The 22,209-nt window shown below is 35.9% G+C and overlaps 1 protein-coding gene across 4 annotated transcripts in view; it reads left to right on the forward strand.

Annotated features, from left to right (window-relative positions):
* The window catches only part of KHDRBS3 (KH RNA binding domain containing, signal transduction associated 3), a 98,498-nt gene that overhangs the window by 40,698 nt on the left and 35,591 nt on the right, over positions 1-22,209 (forward strand). For 3 of the 4 annotated variants that reach the window (XM_026113640.2, XM_026113641.2, XM_026113643.2), the window contains exons 4-5: positions 4,996-5,142; positions 11,505-11,644. In XM_026113640.2, the coding sequence (XP_025969425.1) occupies positions 4,996-5,142; positions 11,505-11,644 (287 nt within the window). The remainder of the gene's footprint in view (positions 1-4,995; positions 5,143-11,504; positions 11,645-22,209) is intronic. The other variant, XM_026113644.2, reaches the window with a different exon arrangement.

Raw genomic sequence — 22,209 nt, forward strand, 5'->3', positions numbered from 1 at the left:
AGCTCACAAATGACTTGTGTTTTTTTTTCCTGTAAAACTAGATTAAACTTTTAATTGCCCTGTGAAGATGTTTTAAAATATATTCCCATATAATAAAAATTGTGGAAGATGTAAAAAGAATGTTTTTGGAATGGGAGCTATAACATGTAATATGGATGCAGCTTAATTGTATGGAACTTGTATAGTCTAAGTCGTCTAATTAGGATCTTGGCTATGGAAAACACTGTGTATTACAAGTAATTCAAAGAGGAAGTAAGATGGTTCAGCTGAGATTTGGATTAGTTAAGTGTATAAGCTGGATTTACTACAAATCAGGCTGACAAAGAATATACGACTCCAAATATTGTCTTAACACTTGATGGACTTTGTGTCTTGTAGAACAGATGTCAAATTGTTCTTTTTGCCAGGTTACATACAGTTCATTATAGACTCAAAATATTGTGTGTGGCTCCAAGTGTTTTGCCTCACATTGCAGTGTTGATGGCAGTTGGTATCCTTGGATCTTTCCAGTGTGATAGCTTCTCCCTGTTAGCTAGTGAGCTATGTGAGCAAGCTGAAAAAACATGATTTTCTCATCTGTTAATTTGCATTTTTTAGGACAGGAGGAATTGACAAAGTATAATTGCAATTATGTGGAACTTTTTTCTGGTTCTTCTTGAGTCTTAATGATTCATGTTAGGGTCAGATGAAATTGGAATCTCCTGAACAATACAGTATTCTCCTGCTGATCAGGACATCAGAGCAATGTCTTGTTATGGTAATCTGGTAGAAGGTTTCAGAAGTGCTTAGATGATACATTTCAATGGCACTTGTAAACTGCAGTTTTAAGACCTCTGAAAATCATACACAGTTTGAACTTTGAATAAAAAAAATTCTGACCATACCAGTGCTTAAGAAAGCAAAGTTCTTCATGCTACCATTGATATAAAGGAAAACTTCAGCTGTTTTTATGGTGCAACTTTGCCTTCAGTACTAATCAGTACTAACTTAAACCAGCTGAAAATCTGATGTGTAGTCTCATAAGTTTATTGCATCTTTGACTGCTGTCATTAACAAGCTAGACTTCTCTAAGCTACCTGGCTTTATTTGTTGTGATCGCAGATTCTGGGATAAGCTAATGACTGGAGGCTCTAGATCAGATCCTCAGGTATGGCTTCATGCAATCTGTTAGCACACATGCTAGGCTGCCAGTTTTAAGTGTGTAATGATTACCTGAAGAAATGAGGTGGTAAAAGTTTTCCTTAAACTTTCCAAGTAAGATATTTGTAGTTCTTGAAGTTCTTGTCGCTTAAACCTTTTTGAGCTTTATGAGGTAAACTTAAAAAGCCTGTGGAAGACAGTTATTGATGTAAAGGGTTGACAAAATGTTAATAGCAGAGATGACTTGTTTTGCAAGTTCACTAGGGAAAGAGATGAATCAGGAAACAGCATTGTCTTACTAAAATCATTTTGGGGTAATGGTATTTCTTTTTAAAGTATTCTGTCTGCTTGCTAATAGGAGATCTGGGTTAAAAACAATGTTTAAGGATGTTTTTTGTATCTGCCTGGTTTGTTAGTCCTTAAAAATCTGAGTTCTAGAATTAGTCTAGAGTTTCTCTTGCCCTCTCGTTTTGTCAGCTTCTGGGGGTCTATTTGATGTATCTACCTATGATAAGTAATATCTAAATACATATCCAAATTGCAGAGGAGAGTTGCTGAGTTTTTTCAAGCTGTGCTGTTGCTTCATCACTGCGTTTTCAGTAGTGATTGCTCAGGGCACTACCCAGGCTTTCAGGTGTCAATGGGAGAGTGAAACAAAGGATTTATTTGAAGGAGAATTATTTTCATTCTATGTAAAGATTGCTTTTATATTGCTAATCTGAAGAATACAGTTAATCTTCAAATAAAATGGGTTATTCCCACTGTTACCAACAGTTCGAGACTCTTGTCCCTTTCTGAGACTGGTACCAGCCTTGGTTTAATATTGTGAATATGAATGTCTTGTAAAATCTTAAATGAAGCTTGGCTTCTTTCAGAAAACATTAAAATAATATATCAGCTAAACCTAAAGGAGCTTAGGACCTAAATCCAAGGTGGTATAGTGAAGATGCAAATGGACAATACCCTGAGCATGCTTTCAGAAGTACTCAAATACTGTATTTAAAGCAGTAGACTTCTAGGACTGGTATCTAGTTCTTGATAGCTTGAAGAGGAGTATGAGGGAAAGTTAGCAGCCTACAGATGTAATAGATTACAGGGCAAAAAGCATTAACTGTCTTTAGTAGACCTATTGGTAGATGCCCTTTGAGGAATGGTGTTGCTATGCCATAAAGCTGAGTGTAATGCTCTGCTTTCCTTCTGGACTTAGTACCTCATGCCCCCTCATATTATATCCCCTATGGGAATGGGGTAAGCTTCCTCAAAGACACATTGCTGGCCAGCTAAACAGCACTCCTGGATTAGACTAGCCTAGCCAGATCATGTGCTGCCGCGTAATGGAAGGTGAAGTGTACTGTGGACCTAGAAATTGTTGGTGAGGGTACCAGACTGGGAGCAAGCTGTAGCTTTTTTGTTGCGCATCATGAGGATTAAAGAGGACCAGAATGCTGAATGTATTCCCATGGTTGGGAGATGTAGGACACAGGTAGGAGTGGGTGGGCTTTTTCCCATTTGTATGGTGCTGCTAAGAACTGGGGACACCAATGTATTGCCAAGCTGTGTTACTGAATATAAAACTACCTACTTTAATCAAAACAAGTGTTGCCCCAAAAAAGCAAAGCAAGAAAAAAGCTTACCTATGGAAATAATTTTTGAGCAACCTTAATTTAAATCATCTTGTATATTTTGTAAAAATTGTTGATTGAAATCCTTTTTTACCAGCCCCTACACATGAATTGACTCCTTTCTATTTCTTGTTGTTATTGCCATGCAAGTTTATTTTATCTTTCCTTATCTTTTGTTCACTCTTCAATAATTAATGGCTTCTAGTTTTTGAGAGAGGCTCATTCAAAAACTAGCTGATCCCAGCTAAATTCGTTTTTATGTTCCTTTCTCATTTCCTTCCTGTTGTTGCATTTTGTTCTTGTTCTTTTGGATGCCCCAACTTTTTCTGAAATAAATTAGCTGCCTGAAAACGTCATTTGTTAAGCTACTTGGAATACTGCAGTGTTGTAGGGTTTAGTGCTATAAAATTATTTCAGCTTAGTATGGTGAAGTTTAACTCTGTGACAGCTGGTGAAAGCAACAGTACTGAGTTGGGGGTTAATAAACACTAGACAGTTAATGGTGCTACACAGTGTGCAGGTAGTTTGATACCTAAGAAGATTAACCTGTGCCAGGTCACCTGAGGGGAAAGAGTTGATCAGACAATATAGTTGATAAAGCCCAAGAAAAGAGAATTTTCTTATTTCTTTTTAATTCCCTACGCATCTAGTTGCTCAGTTATTCTCCCCTTAAAAAAAGGGGGGGGGGAGGGAAGATACTTGATAGCATCCATATCTTAAAAGATGAAATATGTAAGGAACTCAACTGATGAAAGCATAACTGCTTGCAGGGCTAGATTGTTTATACATCTTGAATAGCTGCTTAAAATAATGATTTAGGTAAGAAACATTTGCTATTAATAGCAAGTATATTTAATAGCAGTAATGTTGATATTAGAGTTTATTTTCTAAGCTCCCTTTGTTATTTGTATTGACAAGATAATGGTTTTGTTGACAAAGTCTAAGTCTATTAACTCTGGCCTGTTAGTTTTCTTACTCTGAGTGCTTTAACAGCTAATCAGGCTGTTCTGATTTGCTTTTTAACTAATCTTTTCAAATAGTCAAACAGTGAGTATGACAATGTTAGTTGTGAGAAGCAGAAACTTGTCACTTATAAAGGCCAACCCATAATTATAATGGAGATCTCAGTTGTCATTGAAGCTGTAATTTTTAGGTAATCTAGTGCTTGTTAAATGTGATAACAGAGTAATTCTTAATACTACCTTAAAAAAAAAAAAAAAAAGAATTCCTAGGTGAGCAGGTCTTCTATCTAGTAATACAGTGCAATTGTATTGTACAGTGCATTGGGTTTGTAATGCGTAAGTGGTTTATTCTCTTGTGATGTCCCCATCATAAATGCATACTTTATATATAAATATAGATATAAGCACATACATGTGTATATATGTATCATAAATACTTATATGTGTATATCCCATATCATGATATGGGTGACATTAGATATCTATCTCAAACTAGTAAATTATATCCTTTAAGTTTGTGAACAATTTGCATGTGAATGCAAATATTTCAGAGAATTGAACTCTTCTCTATATTGAAGCCGTAGTTTCTGCAGTCATCTTCAAGTGATTTGGATGAAGGAGAATAAAAGAAATAAAGTTCTAAAAGCTAGTGAGCTTTTAACAATGTCCTCCCTACCCTCTCCCTAAAATACTGTGAAATGCTAGATTCATATCCAGGCAATACACACTGTACTGTGAAACAGGTACTTGTTGTGGGGTAAAAATGTCAGTGAGAGTAAACTAAGTGAAGAGTTTTAGTGCAGTAATACTAAGAAGAGAATGAAATAAACTTGGATAAAAATCTTGTTGTGTGATGGAACATGAGATCAAATCTGATTCTGAAGACCATTTATCTTTGAGAAAAGAGCTTTTCAATTTCTGCATTATACATTATTATACAGACAGGTGCACTCAGGAAAACTGAGAACTTTCTTCCTTGTGGTACTCTTTGTCTGAGCAGAGGTTGGTTTTGTGTCCTGCTGTGTGTGTTACCAGGCACGTATTATGGATAAGCAAACTGGTACTGTTCTGATATTTTAAAATGATTATGATTTGAAGTGTATCAGGAAGATATAGTTTTTGGCTGTTGACATCTGGATATAAATAAATAGTATGTGTAAATGCCTCCAAAACAATTTTAATTAACACTTTTCTTATATGATACTATGTTTTAAAATGAGGGGAAACAAACAGCAGCAGCAACAAAAAAAAAACTTTTTCTGTTCTTCTAGGAAGAAGAGTTGAGAAAAAGTGGTGAGGCAAAGTACTTCCACCTAAATGATGACCTGCATGTTTTAATTGAAGTCTTTGCTCCACCAGCAGAAGCATATGCCAGAATGGGACATGCGTTGGAAGAAATCAAGAAGTTCCTCATCCCTGTTAGTATTTCTTTCCTAAGAATTCTGGTATTGAATGAACAATTTTCTTCTAAGTTCCTTTATTGGGCTTTGAATATGGTAACAACTTTAGAGAACAATAAACAATTCACAGAGCATGTATTTGTCCTTGATGCTCACTCAAGTCTGTATCCTAGTATTTTGATATTCCTATGTGGAATCAAATGCTTTTAGTTCATGTATAAGGCAATATTTCTTAGTCGAAAAGGCACTGGACTTAAAACTTGGCACCCCAATTTCTATCGTCTCTAAAACTGTTTGATACTGATCAGGTCATGCTGTCCGAACAATACATAACTGTCCACATGTGCTCTCATCTCATAGTGTGACCTTATGAGAGACCTAATTTATCCTTAGCTGGTCATGTGCAAAGTATTTAGGCTTACAAATGATTGAAAAATCTATTAAAATTTGGAAAAATAACCTTTATCTAAGACAAGGGTTCCCCCCTTGTATGTTGAAGCATCAGCATGGGTTTCTATTGTTTCACTAAGAATAGGTAAATTTGCAGTGGTAATATTGCTCCCACACTTAATCCTGAGTTGTTAGTGCTGACAATCAATACAACTTCATATTCTGTCTTTTTCTTTCATAAAGCTAGTGATGATACTTTAGGTATGCCACTTTTGTACTTCTGATGCTTACTTGAGGAGAACTGGCAGTTCTGAAGCCAGTGCTTCTACTCTGCTTAGGCTTTTGAGGTACTTGAAAGTAGACTTATGGCTAGACAAGATAGTAACTCTTGAGACTTGCAGAGAATTCAAGTATACTTGTGCAATATCAGAGCTCCCTCTTATCTGGACATAGATAAGTCTGAATTATAAAAATTCTTTTTTGAAGTCTGGAGTCGTATCGTGTTCCCTGGAAAAAATACCTGATATGCTAAGTATAAGACTAGTGGTTGGGCCGGTGTTTGTTTGGAAAATTTAATGTCAGTAAATGAAAAGAATGGATTCCCAGTTTCTCTAACAGCTGCAATTAAGAACAGGATCACACACTAATATGACTTTCAGGTGTATGGGTAACTGTACAGCTTGGATGTGAAATTGATGTTTGGATGTATAAAATACTTCCAGTATTTGTTTGTGTTCCAGACTGGGGATACGTGGAGACATTGGCATCTTAGAGTTTCTAGTGTTTTCCATAGAAGATTCCTATTTCTCATATAAGGAGCAACCTTGACTACTTTGCAGTGTTAAACTGCTTGCAAGAGTCTACTTCTAGTGCCTGAGCTGTACTTATTAGCATAATATTATTGGATGCGAAATTCCTGATTGTTTAAGCTCTCCAGTGAACATTCTTGTATTGTTGTTGGTTATCAGATGAATGACTATAGAAAGCATGCTCAAGCTACGCTGGCTTATTTTATTCATTATTCACATCCATTATTTTACTACTACTGTTACTTATTGTTCAAGTGATGGTCAGTATCAGATCTTTGAAATACGGAAGACCAAGGTAAGGGAACCTTATTACGAAGATACATATTTCTGCATGACAGCACCACACAAATGTTTCAGAGTATAGACACCATAACTGTTAAGGACTAGTTGGAAACCTGTATATGGCTATGTTAGCAGGGACTACAGGTAGAGGTAGAGGTAGAACTGCAGTTTCTATTCTCCAGTGAAATGGTGCTGATGACATGGCATTGCTGCTGCATTTTGGAGGTTTTACTTTGGACTAACTGTAGTCTAGATACATGAACCTGGAAGTCCTGGAGTGGCTGCAGTTGGTCATGATCTCCTTGACAGTTTCTTCAGGCTTGCTTTTTTCTGAATGGGAACTAGTTTATATGCTCCAGTATTACTCCATGACATGAACCAAAGCACAGTAAGTAGAGGTGATCTGGATGTTCATTTAGAAATGCATCCTAATGCAGACTAAAGCATTAATGTGGATGCACTTAAGGCAGTTGAAGTCCGAAGGGATGTCCTGAGCATTGTGTTCCATGCAAATAAGTAAGCACCAGATCGTAACTTTGTCCAGAATTTCCAAACTGCTTTTGCATTGATGCTCATGAAAAGAGGTAAACTTGCATCTATTCAAACATCTTGACTGGTTTGGTGGGGGACACCCAACAGAATATTTATAGGAATACTGCATTGTCATAGCGCAGAAGGTTGCTGTATTTACATGTAGATCTTCACACTTAATCCTAGGATCAATAATGAAGACTTAAATATTTTTCAGTAAGAGAAGACAAAATTAAGTCACTGGTATTCTAATGAACAAACAGCTGTTTCCTGTTTAGTTGAAAATGTGCTTGATTTGATAAGAAATACCTTCTCTGTGCACTGGAAGTGAGGATATGTGAATGTCTTCTGCCTTTGCATCAAAGATCTTAATTTTTCTTCATTAAGCATAATTCATCAGACATAATAAATGTTTATCAAAACCGAGTAACTAGTATATTGCTGTTAAACCAATATAATTAAAGACTACTGACAAGAACAAATAGATGTATTTGTATACTTTTACTGTTCAATTTTTGATCCTTGCAGCATCAGTTTAATTAGTACAATAAAGGTATGTGATCTTTTCTAGAATATGGGAGCAAGGCAGTGCTACCTTAACTTCCCTTTGGATTTTCAAAGGTAGTTTAGCGTAATGGTTCTAAATAGCCGTAATTCCTCCTGCACACCTCCCCCAGGTGCAACTCCAGGAGGCAATGAGAGCAGCTTTGTCCCTTCTAAAACTGCCATTGGGTTAACTGCTGCAAAACACAGTGTTATTTTCTATGAAGTGTAGTGTAGCGTTCTTAGCAAGCAATCAGTTGTCTTTCAAGAAGAAAGTTCTATCAGTCTGAGTGACCTTTATAATGTGTTTGCTTTAGCGTGTAAGCTAGCTATGCCTTCCAACAACATTAAGTGCTGATCCTAATTTACAAATATGTAGAAGTCCTTTGGTTTTCACATCAGGGCTGAATATACAATTAGATTTGCTAGAATGCAAGATACAAAATATCCTTCAAGTAACTGACTTATTAAAAGCAAACCTTCAAATCTTTCAGGTCCATGAATGAGCACCATTACACTGAATTTAAGTTTTAAGCAGCTGTAACAGTGTACATTGAGCTATACAGAGTTTCTGGGGGAAACAGACACACAAAAGCTTCCTTGAATTTTAATCCAGTCAAAAGTCCTTATAAAGCTGACTTGATTCTAACCTGTCTTCTGCAGGTAGAATGTTGTTTCTGAGCTAGATTATATTTTCCCTTCCTATAAATTAGGAAGTTAAATTAGTCTTGCCAGACTATTTTTTGCTTAATTTGTGAGTAGTGGTAGTCATTCTTTTGATAGCTACAGGATTAGTTGTCTTATGTTACTGGCTACCTAAATTACTTATTTTCCTTGTCTTTAAAGCAATGTATGCATACTTTTGAAAGAACATCATGAACTGGTAAACTTATATCATGCAAGCAGAACTTACAAGTTTTTAATGTAGTTTGCCTTGCTGCCTGCACGTTCAGAGTTTGTAAGATCTGGTGATGAAATGGCTCGTAATGGTGTCTAGAAGGGCTGGTGGGTTTCTGAAAATCTTGCACACTCTTTGGCAGGCCAGAGAAACTAAGGCGGGTATAAAGGTGGCTGGAAAAATGTATGTCCAAGTGTCTAATGCTTTGCTACCAAAATAGAAAGATGTACTGCATAGGGTTCTGCAAGGATCTGCCCTGACATTAAATAAAAATATTTATTAATGTTTTGGCAATCATAATTGGAATGCAATCTCTCAAGGTATAGATGAAGTATAGAGGGAACCTTGTTCACCAAAGATGAGTGCATTTTATGTTGGGAGGAATGATCTCTTGTACAAGCCTTGGTTAGGTAGTAGTTCCTACAGAAGAAAACATCCTCAGTGTTCACAGAAGATTGTAGTCAATAGAGACAGGATGGGCAGCATTCACAAAATATGACAATAGCTCAGTTTGTTCACTTTGAACTAGTCAGCAGTGTTTCATTGAAATGTCAGTCTTGCCTCTTTCTAAATTATATAGAGGGGAGTGTAGTCCAAAAGGTTTCCATGCCCATCCCTTCTTCCAGGTGAAGAGAGGAGATTGTTCTGTCTCCTGAATTTGACTTGAAGTGTGCTGTTTTCCAGCAGTTGATAGTCATAAATCGACCATCTGTTAGCTGTAATTGAAGAATCCATTTCAGAGCCTAATGGATTAACACCACTGCTTATCATGCCTGCTTGTATTGCTGTTTCCTTGTACTGGCCTATCACTCTCTATCCTCCTGCTGCCTCTGGCATTTGTGATAAGGACCATCTTTTCTGTGCCTCTGCTCAGTGGAGTCCTTGCTGTGACTAAGGCTGCTAGGTACTGCAGTAGTGTCTTGCAAGAAGAGGAGGTGGCATCAGGAAGCAAGAGGATTCAGTATGCACAGTAGCAATCCAAATGCATCTTGTTAAAAAAATGAAATTAATATGCCATATACCTGCTGATGAAAGGTATTTTATTAGGAGCTTAATTCTGAGGAGGGTGCATTGTGGAGAAGTTATGAAGGACATGTGTCATGTGCTGTGTCAGAACTTTGACCAAGGTGTCATGTTTGCAGTATGGTCTTAACAATGCATTAACATCTTATTTCAAAATCAAGGTTCTTCACTCTGTACCTTGTATAAAATTTTGTATTTGTAGCCAACTGCCCATACAGGGTTTTCATATGTTAGGTCCAGAAATGGGAAATACAAAATGGATTTCTCTACAGTAGTTGGTCTGGATGATTATAGCTTGACTCTGATAGTTTGACTATATATTCGTCCAACCTCTGTTTTGTAATTGCTTTCTCACAAGCTTCAAATATTTGGTTTGTTGGAACAGTTTAACTGACTTGGTCTTACCAGAGCTTTGTCCTTCTTGGATAACTTTCACAGACTGAGACCAGCAAAGAGCGTGAAAAAATCAATTTTGCTTGCTTGTTGGTTTCTGCTGTTGTCTAAATAGAGAATGATCTTAAATGCACAGCTGGGAATTAACTTTCAGAACCTATTCAAAAGTCAGCTGGTTGGTCAAATGTCTGTATAGTGTCGTGCATTTTTAACACTAGTAACTATCTTCAGGAATGGTATAAAAATTAAAATATTTTTATTTGTGGAAGTCTATGGGAAGCAGAAGGATTCAAGAATAATTAAGCAACATGAAATTTGTGCTAGTATTCATCATCTTCCAGTGCAGAGTTAATGCTCTGGAGTGAACTGCCTGGTGCAAGACTGCCTGACATTCTTTTGGTAGCTGATACATTAATGCAATAAAATCAGATTTCTGATAAGAGTTTAAGATTCTTTGTTTCTTAATGAGATTGTAAAATTGGCAAGATTTGGACAAATTTTCTTTGAAATGGGAGCACTTGTGGGACAGTTTTTAAATGGTGGAAGATGAGAGAAATTTATGCCAGAATTATCACTTCTGTAATAAGAGGACCCATTAATATTTTCACATACTTGATGTGTACATTTACATGCTGAACAAAATATTTTTTCTTTCATTTCACTTCTAAAAATGCATTCCTTGGCCCACTTTAAGTGGGGAAAAATGATGGAAAAATACATTCAGCTCTAAAGAGTTCATTGTGACATTTGTTATTCCTGTGTAATGTGCCAGATTTGGAGGTTGGCTCAAGGTCCTTGAAAAGGCTCTTGTGTATTTGAGAAGTACTGTATTAATTCCATGTAAATAACTTCAGCTCTCATTTCTGTAGACCTTGAGAGAAGATCTGTGCAGAATAACAAATGATGTGTCTCCAGCTTGTTCACCCTTGCATATTGAAGGAATGGAAATCTCAGAATGCTTTCTTGTTAGATAATAGCATGCATTTGTATTAAACAAAATTCATTGTTTATTCTTCTTTTTCTGTCTCCCTTTTAAAAGGGTAAGGTGCCTGATCTATTCCTTGCTCTTGAGGGGCTATTTTGAACATTATATTTCTTCTGCACTGCATCGCAACACTGGACAATTGGATTTTTACTGCTTTTAATGGACTGTTGTTCTCCACCCAAAACTACAAATCGATATCAACTCAGAATATGGGACCTTGATTCATCCACCCCTTTTACCCTTCTCCAGTGTGTCCTAAGTCATCTACAACTTTTAAATGTTTGTGTATTAAGTGGTAAAGCTACCTGGAGGTAATATGCAGTGCAGATGAAAAAGTGATCTAAGCAAAAATTGCAATTAAGACAAAATTCTTTTGGAATATTTGGCTAAATGATATGCTTGTGTTCTGCATATTTCTTAAACTTTTCAATGGTAGGTTGACCTTAATTTAGAAGGAGTGTTTGCTGGTACTAATTTGGTGTGGTGGTTGAATAGTTCTCTTCCCCCTACTCCTCCTCTGTTTTAGGACTACAATGATGAAATCAGACAGGCACAGCTTCAAGAATTAACATACTTGAATGGTGGTTCAGAAAATGCAGAAGTTCCAGTTGTTCGAGGAAAACCATCTATTCGAGCAAGAGGAGTACCAGTTCCTGCTTTGTCCAGGTAAGTATCTTAGCTGCAGGGCAGTTTGATTTGAATGTGTGTATTTTAGGCTTTCCTTCAAAAATAAAAAGCCAAAAAGTAAAATATGTGACGCAAATAAGGACCCCCAAAGTAAGAACAAAAGGTGAGAGAAATCTTGATTCTTCAGAGATGATCTGATTTGTTCTGAATTGAGCTAACAGTGGTGGCAAAGTCTGTCTTGTGAAACTCCTGCACTTTTTCTTAATGTAGATATTCATCATAGGTGCTCAGCCTTACTGTAGGCACCTGCTTGACTCCCAACTGAAGTAGTTGCTTGTTAGGAGCATTTAGATACTAAAGGATTAGCTTGGAACCCACAGCTTTGACAAACTAATGTCTCTCTTGCCTTGAATGACATCTGAAATTCAGAATGATTTCTCTGACTTATGGAATACACTAATTCTTTTTATTATATTGACTGTGACTGTTGTATTGACTGTGACAGTGACTTTTCATGATGGTGTGGTAAAAATCTAGCATCATGGAAGTGTTGGAAGTGGAATTTAGATTTAGGCTCACTTCAGTTGCACTTCACGAAGTGACTTTTGTTTGATTCAGGAAGAGGAAAATTTGCTGTCGATTTTGCTGTACTTTCTTCGATATAGGAGGTGTTCTGTTTTTTTTACTCTTGCATCCCCTCCCTTTATTGCAGTATGCCTTCAGCTCCTTTGAGTCCTGAAGTGCGAAAACAAAGCTGAAGTACAAAACTGTCTCTATCACAGTACAGAGAAATTGTGGCTGCAGCATCTAAGTGTAGCAGTTTTCTAAGAGGAACCATTTTCCTTTGATTTTTGGCTGTGATTCTTATTAATACAAGTTACATTTGGTCATTTAAAATCAGTTCAAAACAATATTCAGAAGTCTTTTTTTAACTCAGATTAAGTGTGTTAGGGAAAAAGTACTGAGGTTTTAGTCTATTTAGAAAGATCTGATTATAGTTATGTGTATCCTGATTCCTGATGATTGTTAACACAATGCAGAATGAATCTTAGAGAATTTACAATTAGTGTTAGTTTTATAAAATTCCTATAAAAGTATAGTGATTTTCTCTAAGTACAAATTTTTGTTCTTACATTCTTAGCTAATTATTGCACAATGAATCTATTCTGCTGCTTTTCTTAACTTTAATGTTATTCAAAATAGTAATAATTATATACTGAGGTTTACTTCTTTAGCACTGTAGTCAGCCATCCATAAGTGCTGTCAAATTACAGTAGAAGTCTTACTTGCTTTCCTGTAATAAATTTTTTTTTTGCTAATTTTATTTAATAGTTTGGGTGGCAGTCACATTGCAAGAGGGAGTAATAGTAAATGTAGTTTTGCTATAAAAGGATTTGCACCTCCACTAGAAAAAGTTTTGGTCCACACTGAGAAACACTGAAAACAGTTCTTATGGTACTGATCAGTAGTATTTTTGTCATGAAGATCTATAAAGGTGTATGTGTTTACTCATGTTATTTGCTTCTATAAAACATATCTGAATTGCTACTGTAAATTTGATGTACTATTTATAAGTATCTGTCTTTACATGTGTAGTATTTAACTCCTTCGAAAGTTCATTTCCGCTTTGGATTATATTTTCAATCACTTTTTTAGTAGTGGATAGTCCATAAAAGTAAGATATAGGTCTGTTTCTTTGCATATTTAATATATGGGTATACTACTTTCTGTGAATGTCACTTGTTTGCAGATAAGTTTTGTTCTTAAATATCTTTAAATTTTCCATAAACATCTGTAACAGCTCTGCTGCACATACTGCGGGCTCAGTACAGACTTGCAGTTCTGTTCCATGTTTTCATTATTCATGTGTCTGTAAGCTGGCGCTTCTGTTATACAGTAGCGGGGTATTGTTTGGTCAGATCTGGTGTTTCTATCACTAAAGTTTTTGATACCTGATTTCCAATACTAAGTATCTACTCAATGCATTCTTAACTCACTATTGTTAGCACTGAATTTTTAACATAACTCCAGTTCCATCTTCTGTGGATTTTGGTGATTACTTCCTTTTATCTAAACCTGCTTTTAATGAAAAACACTTACGCTGCTTTGTGGCTCACTATCTTTTGTAGTTCATCTTATTACCATACAACTGTTGGAGCATCTTCAGAGTAAATCTCTTATTAGCATTTGATTTGGAGATGATCTTGTACATAGAAAATGAAATTGTTTTGTCCTCTCCCTTTTTTACATATGGTCTAAAGAAAACTGGAAGTCTTCCTTTTTTGACTAAAAGACTCCTTGAATGATACTTATAACATAGCTGCTGAGATACAAAAGCCATTGAGTTAAAGACCTCAAACTCAATGTAATGCAGATTCTTTTTTAGCACCAATTGACTTCAGTGAGTAATATTTTCATCAAAGGAAGACTTTAAAGGCTGTGTCTTACTATGTTATATAAAACAGTTTGAATAACAAGCATCCCTGAGACCTCCAAGAGAGGTTGCAGCAAAGCTTGTAAATGATACTTGGGTATCTTCAAAATAGTCTATAGCCTGAGAAGGCTTGTAAAATGAAATATAAAAAGCTCTTTAAAGTAGCTCACCTCAAGCTCCTATCTCTCTTTATTCAGTAGAATGTCTCTAAGGTCTCGGTCTTAACACTGAAATCATCCTGCTGAGGATGTGATAAATCAGAGTTAAAGTTGCTGAATTTTAAGCCTTTATATACTATATTATTCCTGAATAGTTTTTAATTAATAAATACTAACTTATGCCTTTTTATTCCTTATCAGATGTGTTGAGACTGAAAATAATGCATCTTATCAAGTGCCTTCTTTTAAGATGACATATTTATAATGTATGTTTAGCTTCATATAAAAGTTTTACTTTGTGGAAAACAGTATGTTTGTTCTACTTGCATGTAAAATTCTAGGCTGCGCACAGGTATTCCTATATATGGTAAACAGTTTTCTGGTGGCTGTGATTTGACAATAAATTTTTCTGCTATTTCTAGATAGTTTTTTTGACTTGAGCCAAATAAGATTTCTGTATTAAAGTTGGAATTTAATGACTATAGAAGAGTCATCTGCCTTTTGAACTTCATCTTGAGGAACCTGCTTTTTTTCTTGCCATTGATCTTAGGCTTAGAAGAGAGGAAGGCAGAAGGAAATAGCTCTGTTTCTTTTTGTTCTTTCCTCTTAATACAGTCAAAGATGACCTTCAGATGCATTCATAGCATTCCTACCTTGAAGCTGTGGGGATTGTGCTGAATGTCCTACCTTTTCAGGTATCACCTGCCCATTCTGTGCAGCCGAAGAGAAGGGACATGAAAAGTTTGCCCTGGTGAAAGTCAAGTTTTTATTCCTTCAAGACTTTTTTCTATTTTAGACTGTTCATTCTTGAATAACTTTTTGGAGACTTATATAGAATAAAAGATTATACTCTAATTTATTGTGCTACCAAGCTTAGAGTATCATTTTGTTTAGAATGAGGTTGCTACATCTTTGAACTGCTCACTGTAACACATTTCCGGAATCAGTGTTTCTTTAATGCATCTGAATTCCCATCCGGAGTCAGTGCTGTAATAAGTGATAGGTACGATTTGAATGTGAACAGTTATCTGATTAACAAGAGTCCGCAGGTAGGCATGTGTTTACACATGTTAATGTATGCCTCTGAGGACATTTTGCAGCTATAAAAGTAGCACTCTACAACTTAAAGCTCCAATTTTAAGATTAAGTAAAAATGAGATTTGAGAATTTGAATCCTGACTCAAGCTTAAAGGCACTGGAAGAGCAGAATTTGAGGATGGTGGTAGTGAAACTAAGGGTATGGATAAATTAATTTTCCTTACTACTCTGGGTTGAGGTGAGGGGGAGAGCAATGAGTGTCATTAATAATTGAGAATTGCTGTTGTCATTCAGCACACTTTCTAGCTTCATTTAGCTCATTACTGTGAAATGATCTGGACCCAAACAGTTGCGCATAACTGGGCAGGGGGAGATTGAGTTCACTCCCTAGGCTGAGAAGAAATATATTTGAAAGGAAATATTTTGGTTTCACTAAGATGAAGGAAGGAAATTCTTCTGGTCAATCAAAAGACCTTTAATGTGTGTGTGGTTTTTCTTTTGGTGCCTTTCTTAAAGTATTTGACTTTGTTATTCATCCTGAAATTGCTCAATGATTCAAAGTATTCCAAATGGAACTTCCTTCACCTTTTTCTGGACCAGTTGTGGCAATATATGCAGCATGACTGCAACAGTGTCTTTATGCACAGCACATATGCATATGCTTGTATCTTTACAGAAACCTTATTTACTGTGTGGCTGCAGAAGTAAGTTTGTCAGAATGTTGTGCCTACCATGTATTTCGTGTTTTTTGGGTCTGTACTGTTTAAAAGATTTTGAGCTATGTAGAGAAATTCCAAATTTCTCTTAGTATGGCCATTATCCTGCACTGGTGGCCTCTGTGGAGCAGGTCCGATCTTCCATCAGGATTGTCAATCGAAATAGTTTTTTTCATAGGGCCAATATATATGAATAGTGTAATTAAAAATAACAAAATTGTCTTATGCTTATATGAGTTTGCAGGTTTTTTACTTCCATTTATTTTCTTTTGATTCATATTTGCACATGTGCAGGCTGTAATCCTATGACTAATGTCTGGGGACAAGTATTACACAAAAGCTGTAGTTTAAAATATGCTAAACTAAGTCAGAAATGATATCAGATGTGGATGACTGCTGCAGTGTATTCCAACTTCAACTGTTCTTTGAGTCACCAGATCATACTTAAGTCACTCCTGTTGTATAATATCTGGAATCAACTTGTTTCTTTGAAGAATAACTCCTTGTTGAATATGTAAATGTCCTCTGAAAGGTTACTATAGCACAAATATCTTGAGAGAACAAGTTCAGAAACCAGAAGGAAAAAGTGTTGTGTTCAGTGTTTTGTTTCTTTTATCTTGTGATAAATATTGCATTTATAACAAAATGAAACTTGAATCTATATATTGCTTTTAGATAAAAATGTGAAATAATTTGTGTAGGATTGCTTACTTCAGTGGTGAAATATATTAAAAAATAATGCAATGATAAAAAGGCAAAAATCCTAGTTCTGTATCTATAGTTGGCCCTGGATATCGAGATGTTTGATATTTGGTGTTGATTTAAAAAAAGTAACAGTTCTGTTTTTCAGATATCTAATGTAAAATCTTAAAATACTGCTTGAAGAACACTGACTGTAGCTGCCTATGCTCAAAGAATGAAAATATCTCAACGTCTGTAATTATACCAGCTTAGTGAACAGTTTAAATCTCTGCAGAGATATGGAACTATGCTAAAATTAAATAATTCAAACTATTTCCACATTGATTACTAATGTATTAGAGAATTGGTCCTAAATTTCAGAAGTATTTTTTATTTTAAAGTCATTCTTGCATTTACTTTGCCTTCTAGAGGGAGACATTGAAAAGGAGCTTCATATAGCATGAGCTAGTTTTATTTGCATTGTTCCACTAAAATGTAGAAAGTTAAAGCTATGAACTGACTCTGGTTGTGACTTTGTAATCAGAATATTTTTATTAACCCATTCAATTGTGCAGTGAAAAACTTGAAATAAAAATACATAATGAGAGAAGTAGTGATAAATGAAAAAGTAAGGAAGTAGAATTATTGTTGAGGGAAGCTGGTGGGGAGTATCAGCTAGAAGCTATGGTGGCTGTGGCCAAGGCCAGTAACTTAGTTTTTGCAAGCAAATTGCAGAAATAATATAGGGCTACTATAAACTTGATATGGTAAAATTACTAATTAAGGCCAAAGAGGCAGAAGTATTTAAATACTTCTGTAAGGATGTACTTAAGTTGTATGAGCTGGTAAAATACTGCATCGTTGGCAGTCAAGGAGTCTATTAATAATCTGTGAATTGCTTTGAAATGTTCAGAAATGTTCTCTCAGCCTAACAGATAGTATAATATGGTTTTGTGAGGTACTAGATTTTTTGAATGTTCTCCACATTCAAACACCAAGAGTTTATAAGTTACAAAACACAATGCTTAATTTTCCTTAACTGTACTGAGGTAAGGTGTACATAAGGAGTTTCTGTGCAATAAAATTTTCCTTGTAATTACTGTACTACCTTTAAAAATCAAACTAGCCATATTCTAACCTTTTTGTGAAAGGTCTATTCTCCCCTTCTTTAGTCTATTTATGATTGAGAAGACTGCTTTATAAGAAGTCCTTTGAAACTTTTACTGTCTCTTCTTGCTTGCTTTCTCACACCAAATCACAGGTGTAATAATAAAATAGTACTATAGGAAGCTTCATTTTCTGACAAAGATAGTTTTCTTGATACTACCTTCAAGGGATGCTGTGACATACTAGTTAATTTCCTCCCCCCCACACACACGCCTCTGGTACATGGTGTAGTAACTCTCCTTTAATATCCTTGCTTTTTGCTAAGTTTTGCTTTATTTTGTCCCTGGGCCCTAGATTGAAAGTGCATTTTTCAGTGCAAAGCCCAGAAGTTAATTACCAAGCTCTTGGAGTAAAAGTCATTCTTAATTTAATGACCTGTGTTACCTGTACACTTAATAGGGAAGGGTTAATTTTCTTCACTGGATTCACAACTGCCAATTACTAAATGCTGGGAAATCAAAGCCAAACTGATGAAATGGAGAATTATTTCAAACTTTCTAATCTGTTTTAGAGCAGTAAACTGTTTCTTTGAGACTAGGTCTGAGAGTGATCTTAATTACATAATACTATCATTCTCTTTTAAAATGTGGATGGAAGTGGTGATAATAGTACCTGGCTAAAAAAGCTATGACTTTGTGTGTCTAATACTATCCATCTACTAGAGTCTGAGTAGAAAATACAGTTAATAGGTGCTTGAGGAACCGGATTTCCCTCACACAGAGGAATTCTGTGGTATTCTGGATAGTGTACTGACTTAAGATTCAGAACAATATTTTTTCCTCAATGTAGCGCAAAAAAAAAAAAAACCTACTGCCTCCTGTGATGCTTTACTATTACAGGATCATATACATAATTATGTACTGTTTGTGGTATCATAAACCTGAGGGACCACAGGTGAGGACCACTTACCATTTTACACACTAACCATGTTTCAAAGTATATGAAAAGTTGGAAGGCGGACATGTGGAGGGTCCAGTGTCTGTTTAGGTACACAGTTTATTTGTATTGTCAGTCTGTGTTGTAAAGATGTGCTTGTGGGCCTTGGGGCAAAGAGGATGTTCAGAAGTCCTCTGAAGGAGAATGAGGTAGCACAGTAGCGAGGAGGGAAAACAAAAGGGCAAAAAGGCCCTTTTAATCAAATATGAGCAGATAATGAAGGCTGGCATCACGGACTGATGGAGAATGAGTATTTTGGTAATGTACGGTGTGTAAGGCTTGGAGTAATGCCTTGTAGCCTTTAGAAGTGGAAACAAAGACTATAACCAAGACCCAGTGGAAGGTTTAAAGAGGGGACTAACAGATGAGGTGATGTATTAGGAGAATGATCAAATTTCAGATTCAGAAGCAGCCTGAATGGATATTAATATAGCACAGTGTTAGTTGAAAGAAAATATATTTCCAGTAATTGTGCTGCTTATGATGAAACCATGGATTACGTAGTTGAACCTAATTTGTGGGTCACGTTGGTGTTTTATAGCTATTTGAACAAATATGACATAATGTTCATTAAAATGAATGGGAATTTGGTATCTGATCACTGACACTTCAGAAATTGCAAAATCTGCTTTTGTAAACCCTGGATTGATATGAAAATGTCTGATGGGAGAGAGGGAATCCTTTCATTGTATTAAACTTTTGATGTCACCTAAAATCTTCATGCCAAATAGTGTTTTGTGTGAATTGAAAAGAAAAGCCATGTTTTTATACTGTTCATATTAAAAAATAATTAAAGAAAAGCACAGTATGAGTGCAGACTGTGTTCAAGGACCAGGAGAGCTGGTGATGACAGCTGAAATTTGGCCTGCAGGATGATGTCCTCAGTCGTCATGGAAGCAAGAAGTGAAAAAGGACTTGAAGGGACTAAAAGCCATGTTGAATTTGAGTCAATGGTAAGGTATCTGTATGAAGGTGATAGAAAAAAAATTTTTTTGGTTTGTATTTACAAGTAGAAGGATGAATCTAAATGTTAAGAGATGCACAAAGGTGCTTGAATTTGTAGGTGAGATGGTTGTAGAAGAAAATGGGGAGAGAAAAGATACTTTGTGCTGTCTGTGCAGAGAGTTGAAGCAGCAGGTGATAGATGTCCCTAAAAAGCAGGTTATTAGCAGGAGGGAAGCCCAGAAAAATAAAACAAGGTTTCAAAAGGAAAAATGAGACTCGATCAGCAGTGGTATAAACCACACGGAATATATGGAGGAAGCATGGAGAATGTAGCTGAAAACAGGTCATTAGATACTCAGTGAGAGTGCTTTATAATACAGTGTGTATTTGCACACCAGTGACTGTGTAGGGTGGAAATGGAAGAGACAAGTCTGTTTAATTTAGTTCAGTGAATGTAGAAATTGAAGTAAACTGGGTTGTATTAATGTATGTTGGCTTGGGGGAGGGGATGCCTTAAACCTGAAAACAAACAAACCCACAAAAAACTTAAACCTTAAGTAGGAGATAAAAACTGGAGAGAGATTAAAATTAAGTAGTAGATGGAGAGCAGGAGCAGGTAAGACAGATCAGAACTGAGGTAAATGCAAGGATTAGCAAGGAGAGATTATAAAAGGGTTGCGTGGATGGAGGGACTCAACTGGCATGGTGCCTTCAGTTCTGCCCCAGGAGCTCTGCTGGGTGGACATTGAGCATAAGATGGCTTTGAGGATTCATTGCTTTTCATGAGAGCAGCTGTAGTGGCTCAGACCTGAGGACTATCCCATTTAGTATCCAGTCTCTGATTTCGTGTTACCTGCTTCTTATATTGGGAAAGACTGAAATATTTCTTATGTACCTTTTCCATTCCTGTTTCTATAGAATTGTATTAGCCTCAGCTGTCTTTTGTAGTCTGTAGAGCTTTAGTCTTTTATTATTCTTTATGTATAAGCTGTTCCATTCTGTTGATTTTTTGACATTATTCCTGATACTCTTCTAGTTTTTATGTTCTCTTCAAATGAGGAAACAGAATTGTAATAATTTTCAAGACACAGGTGTGCCATAAATGTATACAGTAGTGCAATGATGTTTTCTGTATTCTATTCTTCTCCTGTTTTCTAAGATGTGATTTTTTTCCACCATGTTGACCACTGGGCCAGTCTTGGAGTTATAAACATTTTATGGGTAGTAATAACTAAAAGCCTGTTGCTTTGTATACTGTTAGGAGCGTTGCGTGTTTGTTTGAACACATGGGCCACTCTTTTTTGGTCACAGCTCTGAATTTTGTTTAGAGTTTTCCTTTCCTTAATGTTCAGGTTGGGATTCTCTTCCAGATTAAAGAGCTAGGCATCCAAACTCCCACTAAAATTTATGGAGTTACTTTTACTTGCTACTTTTGTTCTCTAATATTTCTTGATAAATCAGTTGGATGTTCTACCCAATGCATGCCCCATAAGGAAAGGCTCTAGCACAGGAGCCTTGTCCAGTCTTGATTATGTAGCAAAAACCTAAATGAATATTTTATGTACATACACACTTACATTTTTTGATATGTGTGTATATATACATATATATACATATATGTACATGTTGTCTTACAGTATTCTTCATGGGTAATTTGACCAGGCTTCCTGATTTTTAACTTTTTTTTTTTTTTTTTTTTTTTTTACAAATTAATCTTCAGACTGTCTGTAATCTGCTTTTCTGGCATTTTAATTTTGCTTAACTAGAATTTTTGATCCTTTGAGTTTAGAGATGGGTTCAGCTTTTTTCTTCCTTAATCTGCTGTTGAAGTCTCTGTGAATTCCTTTTGCCCTGTCTCAGGTTGTCTTTTGACAGTTGTTGTGAATTTGTTCTAACTTCTCATGTTTTTTTAAATGTCTTCCATGCTGCCTTCATACCTATTCTTTTAGCTGTCCCTTATAAATCTTTAACACCCTTTTCTTTTCAGTTGAGCAGTCCTGTAACTGATCTGTTGGTTTTACCTCTGTATATGATGATCCTTATTCAAGTGTTTCTTCAACATTGAGTCAGTTTGTTCATTATTCATGTCAGAATTGGGTTTCTTTTAGTTCCCTGGTAACTTCTTACTAAAATAACAGTTTAGTGTCTTTAGATTTAGTCTTAGTGTCATACCCTGATGTTAACTCAGTCTGTATGGTGGTAATTGAACTCTCCTGTTACTGGGTTTTCACTGTCTGCACTTTTCTGGTGCAGTAACCACTGAGTGGTGTAAACTGAGAAGTGTAGCTCTGCATTAAGCTTGCTACAGGAGCTCCTAAGGAGACTATGTGAATAGTCTTCTAATACAGGAGAAATAGGATTTTGCACCATCACCACCCCAGTCCTATTAACTGTTTTTTTTTTTTTTTTTTTCTCAAAAGGCAAAAAGGACCTCTACTCATCATGTGGATCTGATATTGTAATACCACTTCAAGAATAAACTTATGTTAGCTGTAAAAAAATGTTCTTGTTTTTTCTCCCCTCAAATGT

This window comes from Dromaius novaehollandiae, chromosome 2 (genome assembly GCF_036370855.1).
Source record: "Dromaius novaehollandiae isolate bDroNov1 chromosome 2, bDroNov1.hap1, whole genome shotgun sequence".
NCBI lineage: Eukaryota > Metazoa > Chordata > Aves > Casuariiformes > Dromaiidae > Dromaius > Dromaius novaehollandiae.